Genomic DNA, 12164 nt, shown 5'->3' with positions numbered 1-12164 from the left:
TACGATATGATACACATTTGCGATATATTGCAATACTTTAAATAGAAAATGTAAAAAGTAGAGCTAGAAATACAACATGCTGTGCACCACCTGGGGTTTTCTGTAAGGATAAGTGTAAAAACATCCCTTACCTCTGCAAAGTGGCCATGATGTGCGATGCATGGACCTTTAGATCAGAGGTTTGGCTTCTCAAACTGTGGATTGCGCCCCTCAAGTGGGTAGCACAGGGGAATAAGGTGGCTCACGCAAGTCACTTGGCTGTTGTGGTGCAATAGAGTTAAAACAATGAACATGGGCAGTATAAAACCTCTGGTTCATCCGTGCTGTAAATGCGCTGATGTCACATCCGTGAAAGCACAATACATGTCATTGTTACTTTTCTTAATAAACTTTTTGTCTAATGCACTTCAGTAGCCAAGTGACTTGTGTCATATGACTTGCGAAGCCTAAAAACAGCATTATTTTTAGAGGTGCACCGATTGACCGGCCAGAGACCGGAATCGGCCGGTTTTTCGTATGATCGGCCAGACCAGTGACCGGCCGGTCAGTCTCACGTCTCGCCGATTCCAAGCCGATCTTCTGTTGCCCGTGATGCGGGCAAGAACGTCACAGCCGTCAGTACACTCAAAGCCGCAAGTAATCATGTAAACGTGCATGCACACAGCTTGTCTTTCACGGCTCGTTTATACTCGCATGTGTGTCCACTGGACCGCGAGTCTCTGCTGACTGACGCGCATCTCTCATATCCGCTGACTGCACGCACGTGCACACGCATCATGTACTGTACAGACAAAAAGGTGCACTTACTGTAGTTCATCTCTCGCTGCTCTGTCTACATGGGGTATGTATGCTAACAGTGATGCTATTAGCATCATGCTAAACTCTGACACATGCTAAACTCATGTTGAAGTCGTTCACTCTGTGTAAAACAAACGTAAATTCCACTCAACCTGATTGCTTGTCTTACGTTAAAACTGTGGTCATTTCACCTAGGTAAAATGACATTCAACACGACTTCTACTTGTTTTTAAAAATCCAAAATATAAAAAAATGAATAAATCAACCAATATATGTGATATATATCTGATTGAGTTCTTTACTAACACAAAAAACTGCAAATACATATACATCTTTAGAGTAGAATTTACTCATAAGATTTTTAACATTTTTATTGAAGTTGCAGCAAAAATCAACCCACTACTTTTAATCCTACAGACACAAGATAAAGACAATTTATTTTAAATTTCAGAAAAATGAATTATATACAGTATACTGTCAATTATAGTTTGTGGATAGAAAATCGGAATTGGCAAAAATCAGAATCGGCAGGTTTCACTTGTAATAAAATCGGAATCGGCAAAGAAAATTGCAATCGGTGCATCTCTAATTATTTTATATAACTCATTAATCCATTACTTATTTTGAAAACCAAAGCACACCCACACATCAGCTCTGAGAGTTCAAAGCGTTCTTATATTTTTCGCCATGCTCGCTTCCACTTGCTTTTGGCCGCATGTATATGGCATGATTTAAAAAAAAATATCGATAGTAGAGGTATCACTATCGATACACTATTGAAAAAAAAAATATTGCGATAGTTACATGCATTGATATTTTTGCACAGCCCTAAATAGTAGAGATGAACCAATATATCTGCCTATAATCGGTATCGGTCGATAAAAGTAATTTTTCACACTATACTTTTATATTAAAAACAGCCTATGAACAGGGACGATATATCCAATTAAAAGAAAAGATTTAAATGATTTTGTGCTCTGCATATAGAAAATGTCAAAAAACATCACCAGTTTCATGTACAATATTAATAGTCATTATATGATTTAAGAACATTCAGAAAGTTAAGAAATATAAATTTAATCTTCAGAATCTGTATCATTATCGGCAGTCAAAAGAGAGAATGATGTCAAATTTACCGTGACTTTCATAGACGCTGTATGAGAAACACCCTTGCATTAGCGTAAACCATTTTTTTGTAATTTGATGCCAAGGTAATAAAATACAAAGTGTAGTGTTACAAATGAACATACATTTCTACACTACATTATAAAAATATAAAAAACTTTACGATGCTGATGACCGTTAAACTCTTCATCACAGTCTTGTGAAAAAGGTCCATTGTAAATTTGCTTCTGTTATACTGTACTGAATTAATTTCACAGCTACACCTTTGCTTAACTGTCCTAATCTATGTTCCCTCAGTCGGATAAAGTGCAAATTACATTCAACCGAGAGCCTGCTTACACTTTCTGGAGAAACAATTCCAGGAAACTTCCACAGGAATGCAAAACACCCTCCTGTTAACATATCTGCTTGCTTTTCTTCTAATTGTCTGTTTTCCTTGTTATTAATGACTCAGCCATTTATACACAATTTTAAACGCTACTTATGTCTACCAATCTCCCCGTGCAGTTTTCACCACATTAGCTTTTGAACTTAACACTATGCAAGTGCTTGAAAAACAGCCTGACTTCCCTCAAGCAATCAAATTCTTTAAAATAGTGTGAAAAGAGGAGAACATATGCAGCTTCCTCACTAAAGCAGACCAGAGTAAAGACCTCGGGGAGTTCAGGAATTCTGTCTTCCTGTATCGAGCGCACGAAAAGGGGCGGGACATCGAAAGGCACGCAGATGTCCGGGGCAGACATACAGCCACTCCGTGCTGCAGGGACGTACAACAGAGGATGTGTCTCCTGCTGAGTAACATCAGACGTGCAGTTTCCTGGTCTGCAGCTTCAAGAATTTGCCCCATGCACTCCGAGCTCCAGGTGTGCTCAGTTTCTCTCTCGTGCTCTCTGAATGAATTAACCCAAGTTGACTTTTACGACCACACTGGCTCAGACCGGGCTGTTGCCGTTATCATCAACATTTAAGACTTAAAGGGAAGAGATCAGCAGGCTACCGAACTCTTATTCTTGAGAAGGCCTAATATGGTGCTGGAGAATAACGTAACCTTTTAGATGATTAAAAAAGGTACAGCTTTAGTTTCAAAGCAACATTTGTTCGAAAGAACCATGCAAAATTCTGCAGCAAGCAGAGCCTGTTTGTACAAAACTAAAATGCACATCATTATCTAGGGCTGTGTATTGGCAAGTGCCTCCCGATACGATACATATCACGATCGATGGGTCAATATACAATATATTGCTATGTATTTCGATATGATACACATTTGCGATATATTGCAATACTTCAAATAGAAAATGTAAACAGTAGAGCTAGAAATACAACATGCTGTGCACCAACCGGGGTTTTCTGTAAGGACAAGTGTAAAAACATCCCTTTCCTCTGCAGAGTGGCCATGATGTGCGATGCATGGACCTTTAGATCAGAGGTTTGGGTTCTCAAACTGTGGATTGCGCCCCTCAAGTGGGTAGCACAGGGGAATAAGGTGGCTCACGCAAGTCACTTGGCTGTTGTGGTGCATTACAGTTAAAACACTGAACATGGGCAGTATAAACCGCTGGTTCATCCGTGCTGTAAATGCGCTGTTGTCACATCCGTGAAAGCTTCCACTTACTTTTGGCCGTATGTATATGACATGATTAAAAAAATATTGATAGTAGAGGTATCACTATCGATACACAAAATATTGCGATAGTTACATGTATCGATATTTTTGCACAGCCCTATCATTATCATAGTCCTATGCAATAAGCTACCAGTACGAGTGTACAACCAGTTAGGAAGACGCATCTCAAAACACAAGCTAAAGCAACTTACATCCATGATATGATGCAGGTGACCCCTCCGACTTTCCATACTCCTCCGAGTAGCTAGTGGACAGGTTGGGCTGGCTGGAGCCGCGGCCAAAGCTGATTTGATTGTTGCTGGCCACGCTGCTACCCACGTTGGTGGGGACCTGTGCCATACGCTCTTTAGTCTTCAGGGCCTGAGAGCGTTCACCCTTCAGGCGATCGTCATCCTTGAGCAGAACCACCAGCTGCTTGGACTTCTCTCTGACATTGATGCCCTGGTCTTTGCCGTCCCGATCAATATACTGGAAATCTTTCAGTGTCTGAATAGCAAAGATGTTCTCTTTACACTGCAGGGCCACTCGCTCGGAGCCGGTTTTGATCAGGTAGTCCAGCAGCGTTAGGGCCTTGTACACGTGTCGCCAGTTCTTGCCGTGGTCATTCAGCCTCCTCCAAATCATGCTCATTATCTCTGAAAAGGCCACCACATTGTAAGTGAGGTCGGCGATCTCTGACATCAGAGAACTGGAGGGGCCCCACGGGTCATTGGAAGTCGCTTCTCTGACCTTCTTCTCTGGCTCTGAATAGTTATTGACCACATTTTTCATTTGTCTCCGAATCGTAGAGCTCGGCATGGTGGTGTGTAGTGTTCAAATCCTTGAGATTACAAAATCAGTTTTCTTTCTTAAAAGGTCTGTTGTGTAATAGTTTGAAAGTCCGTTTAAACAGTTTCTCTGTTACTCTGCACCTGCTAAAACCATTTCCACACAGTGAAGAGAGCCAGCTGGATGAATTCCTCCATTACCTGAAACAAAACCAAAATGTCAGAGAGAAAATAAAAAGGTTGAAACAAAGGTAGTCATTTTAACAGAACACAATCTGATGATACGATTTAAATCTAGTGACCTGGAAAACACTGAAGACCACTGCATTGGTCTTTGAGCAAAACTTTCTTCAAATATATAAAATACCTAAAAGTATGTGATGAACGTTGACAGACTTTGGAGGGAATGGACATTTAAAATCGGCACAGTGTAATTTCCCAGTGTTAAACCCAACACAGAGATAAAGAGAAATGGAATGCAGCTGTGCACAACATGGTGTTTACATGTGATGTGGGAGTTCAACGTAACGGGTGACTTAAGAGTCAGATTGGTTCCTATTACTCATCTTTACGGTAAGACAATGTGGGAAGTAATGCACTTTCCGTCACAGCATGGCATGTAAAATCAGCCAATGTTCTTGACAAAAAGACTGTGTGTTACTATACTAATAATGTTGCTCAGCAAACAACGAAGCATCAGAGTCCTACTAATTACATGTTTCCTGTCGCACGCTGGGATGCTGCAATTGCAGACAAAACATCACAGCCCATCCCATAAATTCATTAAAAGCCACTGAAATGTGACTCCCGCGGAGCAGCCAATAGAACGCTGCTTTCCGAGCAACCCCCACTGCCTCTCGCCCAAGTCTGCATACACATGAATGCAGCCACAGCCTAATGAAACATCTGCTGCTTTAATGACCGATTCAGGCTCAGCACATCAGAGGAAGAGAGGGGCAACTGTATCACTGCCGGAACAAAGCTCCAGTGGCTCTCACTGTGACGGGGGCCCAGGAAGCAAGCACACAGGCCAGGGTCTGTGTGAGCATCCAGGGCAGGCAGCGTCCTCCTCCATACTAAAGAACAGGTCTGGTAAAGTCTTGCCAATATCAAGGAGTCTCAGTGATTGGTGTTGAAGCCGAGCCAGAGGCCAAGCATAGCAAGTTCTGTGAGAAGCGCTGGCTTCCTTCTGACATTGATTTCTCTGTCCACAGAGAAAGAGGAACTGACAAGGTTTAGATTTTCTCGGCGACATAAAACCTGCCAGGAAAATGTACTAAATCAATGCTTTAAAATACACGACCCTTGAAAAATACGAATGTAACAGATAGTGATTTGCAAGAGCAAAATGTGCTTCGAGTCTACAATATACAGTTTGGAGAAAACACTTCTCTCGCACTACACGGAAACAATGCTTTTTCAGAAATCTTAAGTATTTTATCAACACCAGATGGCTATAAAGCACTTATTCCGAGAACTGTTGAATATCTCCTTGAAATGTCCTTCAACAGTTGACTAAACTAACAATACATTTAGCTTCTTAAGTGCAAAGGTGGAATTTCGGTGGAAATGCGCCAATAGATTAACCTAATAGCAAAAGTGGCATACACTACAAAAAGAACAACTAACTAAGAAACACTAACAGTAATGAACAACATCAAAAGCATTGTCTACAAGTAAAGCCAAAAAACAACCATGTAGTACAAATGACCTTACTGCAGCTACTGACCTCACTATTCCTCCATCATCTAAAATGCAAGTCCAAGAGACAACAATCCATGACCGCCCGCATGACCATATCCACAGCGAATACTAATCCTGCTCAAGAAAGGTCTAAGAAAAAACAGATCCGCACAGCTGTGAAGGACAGTTTTCCATATGACATGACTCAGTTCTGACAAAGGATAGCTTGCATGGCATGTGCCAACACGTCTCATATCTTTAAGGGTTCAGTGTGGACGTACTAGAGCAGGGTGTGTGGTGGCAGAGACAATTCAGCAGCAAAAAAATCAGACGTTAAGACTTGCATGAACTCTTTCACCCTAGTCCGAGATGATCAGGTCAAAAAAATATATACACAGGTGCTGGTCTATAATTAGAATATCATCAAAAAGTTGATTTATTTCACTAACTCCATTCAAAAAGTGAAACTTGTATATTATATTCATTCATTACACACAGACTGATATATTTCAAATGTTTATTTCTTTTAATTTGATGATTATAACTGACAGCTAATGAAAATCCCAAATTCAGTATCTCAGAAAATTAGAATATTACTTAAGACCAATACAAAGAAAGGATTTTTAGAAATCTTGGCCAACTGAAAAGTATGAACATGAAAAGTATGAGCATGTACAGCACTCAATACTTAGTTGGGGCTCCTTTTGCCTGAATTACTGCAGCAATGCGGCGTGGCATGGAGTCGATCAGTCTGTGGCACTGCTCGGGTGTTATGAGAGGCCAGGTTGCTCTGATAGTGGCCTTCAGCTCTTCTGCATTGTTGGGTCTGGCATAACGCATCTTCCTCTTCACAATACCCCATAGATTTTCTATGGGGTTAAGGTCAGGCGAGTTTACTGGCCAATTAAGAACAGGGATACCATGGTCCTTAAACCAGGTACTGGTAGCTTTGGCACTGTGTGCAGGTGCCAAGTCCTGTTGGAAAATGAAATCTGCATCTCCATGAAGTTGGTCAGCAGCAGGAAGCATGAAGTGCTCTAAAACTTCCTGGTATACGGCTGCGTTGACCTTGGACCTCAGAAAACACAGTGGACAAACACCAGCAGATGACATGGCACCCCAAACCATCACTGACTGTGGAAACTTTACACTGGACCTCAAGCAACGTGGATTCTGTGCCTCTCCTCTCTTCCTCCAGACTCTGGGACCCTGATTTCCAAAGGAAATGCAAAATTTACTTTCATCAGAGAACATAACTTTGGACCACTCAGCAGCAGTCCAGTCCTTTTTGTCTTTAGCCCAGGCGAGACGCTTCTGATGCTTCCTGCTGCTGACCAACTTTATGGAGATGCAGATTTCATTTTCCAACAGGACTTGGCACCTGCACACAGTGCCAAAGCTACCAGTAACTGGTTTAAGGACCATGGTATCCCTGTTCTTAATTGGCCAGCAAACTCGCCTGACCTTAACCCCATAGAAAATATATGGGGTATTGTGAAGAGGAAGATGCCATATGGCAGACCCAACAATGCAGAAGAGCTGAAGGCCACTATCAGAGCAACCTGGGCTCTCATAACACCCGAGCAGTGCCACAGACTGATCGACTCCATGCCACGCCGCATTGCTGCAGTAATTCAGGCAAAAGGAGCCCCAACTAAGTATTGAGTGCTGTACATGCTCATACTTTTCATGTTCATACTTTTCAGTTGGCCAAGATTTCTAAAAATCCTTTCTTTGTATTGGTCTTAAGTAATATTCTAATTTTCTGAGATACTGATTTTGGGATTTTCATTAGTTGTCAGTTATAATCATCAAATTAAAAGAAATAAACATTTGAAATATATCAGTCTGTGTGTAATGAATGAATATAATATACAAGTTTCACTTTTTGAATGGAATTAGTGAAATAAATCAACTTTTTGATGATATTCTAATTATATGACCAGCACCTGTATATATAAGGGGTGTAATGGTTCTCAGTAAAAAATTTAACCGCACGGTTCTCCACATCTTAAATCTGATGACGCATTTATAATATGGTTTGTTAAAAATTATAATGCTTAAAACAGAATGACAAAGTTCAGCTAATGTATGTTTGTCGATGGATACACATTTAACACCTACAACAAATCAAATAACGTAGACAAATTTCAATAGGATTGACGTATGCTGTAATATGACCAGTCATTTCTGTATGAAGGTATTTCAGTAGCAAAACTTGAGGGCATGTAGATTTTAATTTGCGAACTTGTAAAGTAAGTATTTGTACCTGTACACTAAAATGTACACTCACAGCCCCAATGTGAAAACTTGTCAAATAAAAAACAGAAGTTGAATATTGAGATTTGCACTCGTGGACAAAACTCACAAATCTGTCTTCTGAATTTGAAGTTGCAGAAAAATAGTCACAAACGTGTAAACTGGCATTTACTAAAATACATTGGCAGATACAAATGCATAGCACATACTTACACGTTTTCCTAGATTCAGATTTGAATTGCAACCACAAATAGGCATCTACAACCTCTCAAACCTGTCACTGCAGTTTCAAATCTTCCCGCCTTGACTTTTGCTACTACTTTCACGATAAACCCGTTGCAAAACTAACTTGTGCACTTGAAAGCTCAGAGGTGAGAGAAAGAACTGCATTTGATGAGGTTACGCCACACTGAGGCACTGATGTGCCCTTGGTGCCACGCTCAAGGGCACATCAGTCGTTACCTGCTAGCCCTGAGAATCGAACCGGTGACCTTCTGGTTACAAGTCCAACTCTCTAACCACTAGGCCACAACATCTTCTCTGAAGGGAACATCACTTGCTCAGTTGCCCTCCAGAGACCATGTTTGTCTAATTAGAGAAAGGAAAAAAGTAAAACCAAAAGCAATAGACAATGTTGCTTTAAACCAAGGGCGTGTCCTCCAAAAGTTCAGAGAAGACTACAGGTGAACTGTCCATGCTTTTGGGATAAAACTTGTTTCCAGTAAAGGTTTCATACATGTATCACCAACTCCACAGTTTTTGTGGCGCTCCAACTGTAGTGTGGACAAAACAAACTGGTCAAACCACAAATCTGTACGAAAACTTCAACAAATGATGCGTGGTTACACAATCTCACAGAGACACCGAAAACAAAACTAACCCAGGAACAACGTAAATAAAGACAGATAAGGTATTTCGTATAAATATAACTTAGATAAACCAAAGTATAATCGTGGTAAATAATATTTATGCAAGCCATTATAGACAGGCGAGATACACGTAAGTTACACTTCATACACAACATTAACACGAAATCCACAACTGAAATAAAATCCTTAAAACGACGCAATTCATACAGCAATGTAAAAATTGAGGAATGCGTTTTGTTAAAAACAGACTTAGTAAAGTATCAAGATTAATGGCAAGCTAGCACTACAATACTAATAATTCGCCTCGTCGTTAACTAATTTCATAATAATCATGAAAAAAAGTAGTTAATAATAATAGTTATATTAAAGATTTAAAGGGCGAATCAAACGTTTCCTACAATAATAAACTTGCTAGCTATCAAGCTAACGTTACAGAATTCACGATGAAAGTTTAGTCAACTGTGAGAACTTTTTTATAAAAACTAAACAATTTTCTGCAACTAGTTCAACGTTATTACAACTATTGTGCAACTCACATAACCTAAAGACTTTGTAAATGTTTTTTTATAGGTTAATGGACTCTAGAGAGAGATACAAAGTGAGTTTGACTATTAGCCGCTCATGCTAGCCGCTGTAGCTATGCTCCGACTAACTTGATCGTTCAACCAAATGTTGCTTTAATTTTACGCAAACCCCGACGAAAACTCGATTTGACCAAACCTGTTAACTTTCTAAACTAACTTTATACAAAAATGTTTTAATTTAGTTAAACTTTAAGACGAAATATACGCGGTGCTCGGTGGAGATATCGCCACATTGAGATAAGCGATTAGGTAACAAAATCAGTAACTTACCAAACCTCCAGTGATGATGATGATGATGATGACCGGGAGTAACGCCCGGCATAAGTACCAAATATACGTCTGAAAGGGCTAGAAACTTTATTTTCTAGGAAACAGACAGGATTGATGGTATGTTGGTGTGTGTGTGTGTGTGTTAGTGTGCTGGGCTTGTGTGTGACACCCACACCGTTCAACATGGCGCTCTAACTGCACATTCATTCTCCTCAGGAGGGGCGAGACAAGCCAAAGGGTGTGACCAAAGTCACTATATATGCTTCATTCTTAAAAGTGCTTTTTTTCCAAGATATGACCACTGAGAGCCTCTAAATGACCATCAAAGTCAACAGAGACACTCATGAAAAATGTGCAGCTAGATTAAGTGTGGATTTTCCGTCACTGGAAAAAACGAATGTGCTCTTGAATTACCGAAAGTGGTGAAATCAGTGGAATGTGGCCCCTACTTGGAGACAGGGGTATCTGCAGGTCGGAGAACTGGGCGTACCGAAAGGTAGGGGAGTGCCGAAAGGTCTTTTCAATAGAGAGTATGCATGACGTCACTTTCCCACGTGAACACGCCGGGACACGCTCCCTTGAGTGGTAAAACTAAGGCAAAATGGCTGCATTCAATAGGAGGAACAAAAACCGGGACGCAATTATTTGCTCGACTCGACGGTGATCCTTACAACTACCTTATGACTTACAAAGGAATCAGGTGTTCTTAGACACTCAAATGTTATGCGGAATTGCGTTTAATGATATTGTAACCAGGGCCATAGCTAGTGGGGTGAAAGGTGGTGACAATTCTAGGGGCCCCCACTGCCCAGGGACCTCACAAAATCCAACAGTTACACTATAAAGCCACCTGTTTTGTAAATAATTTTAATACATGAATTGCATACATGAGATTTTAATGAAATCCACATTCTAACTATATAAAGACGTAAACACATGAACATCTCCGAGCTGCTCTCAGAGTTTACTTCACACGCATTTCACTGTTTCCTTTGAGAAAAGCTACTCGCACTTAAACTGAAATGTCTTTGCAGCGGCCCGCCAAAATAAAGGTCCGGTTAATTTGAACAAATTATGACCCACACGTAAAAAAAGAACAGTAGTACACTTGTAGCATAATCTGTATAAATTACTATTAGTTTATTGTCATAGTGAGGGTATAGTATAGTATAGTATAGTATAGTATAGTATAGTATAGTATAGTATAAGAACAACATTATACTATATACAACAGTATTATAGAAAACATCTAGAAGAATTAAAATAGAAAAAATAGACTTGAATAGAAAAAAAAATGAATTTAAACAGGGCTCTGCACGATTCATTTTGTGGGGCTTTTGTATATGCAGATACATTTATTGGCTTTATTTAATTATATATTATACAATACCATATTATTTTCATCAAACATTAAGACTTTAAACATTTAAGTGGTCTATTTATTTATTTACATGACTGTATTCTTCTCAATTCTTTAATGTTAACTTCAGTTATTTGATAACAGACTGATTGATAGGACTATTATACAGTACTGCTGGTCATTTTTACATCTGTTTTATTTATTATGATTTAATAATGTATTGTGTTTTATTATTCTTTATAGTTTGTTAAAAGTCTTCATGCATTTATTTAAGACAATGTTTCATAAGTTCCTATAAGTTTTAAACATTTAACTTTTAAAATAGGGTTTACAACAACAATACTATATTCTGTTAGATGTAAATAGACTACGTCAAAGTGATATGATATCAAACTTGACATAAAATGTCCCTCTATTAGTTGGAAGGCGGTGTGGGCCCACATCAATATTTTTTCAGGGGGCCCAGAATTCTCTAGCTACGGCCCTGATTGTAACCATTAATTTTGCCCAGTGTTTTACCACTCAAGCGTGTCCATGTGGGAAAGTGACGACACGTTCATACCCTCTATTAGACACGAAGATGCCTGTTCAACATCAGTTTAAACGCTATTGGCCTACATCTAAAGCCACTTTTTCACTGTGGTGTTTTTTATCGAAGATTTTAAATATGAAACCAAGAATCTGCAATTGATTTATAAAGATACTAGAGCCTATTTTAAAATTGGCCTCCAAGCGAATGATCACCAGGCTGTTAGCGCTGCCAAGAACAGCTTAATGGCAGCAGTTACCCTCAAATTGTAAGCTGCCTCTAATATCACTTAA

The 12164-nt window shown here is 39.6% G+C and overlaps 1 protein-coding gene across 3 annotated transcripts in view; it reads right to left on the bottom strand.

Annotated features, from left to right (window-relative positions):
• Window positions 1-10179, bottom strand: part of epn2 (epsin 2) — a 34843-nt gene extending 24664 nt beyond the window's left edge. For 2 of the 3 annotated variants that reach the window (XM_057345461.1, XM_057345462.1), the window contains exons 1-2: window positions 9983-10179; window positions 3742-4518 (exon numbers count right to left, since the gene is read on the bottom strand). In XM_057345461.1, the coding sequence (XP_057201444.1) occupies window positions 3742-4348 (607 nt within the window). In that variant the 5' untranslated portion in view covers window positions 4349-4518; window positions 9983-10179. The remainder of the gene's footprint in view (window positions 1-3741; window positions 4519-9982) is intronic. The other variant, XM_057345460.1, reaches the window with a different exon arrangement.
• Between the last annotated feature and the right edge of the window lie 1985 nt (window positions 10180-12164).

This window comes from Triplophysa rosa, linkage group LG11 (assembly GCF_024868665.1).
Source record: "Triplophysa rosa linkage group LG11, Trosa_1v2, whole genome shotgun sequence".
Taxonomy (NCBI): Eukaryota; Metazoa; Chordata; class Actinopteri; order Cypriniformes; family Nemacheilidae; genus Triplophysa; species Triplophysa rosa.
The sequence above is the reverse complement of the archived record's forward strand: the minus strand, read 5'-3'. Positions and strand labels throughout refer to the sequence as shown.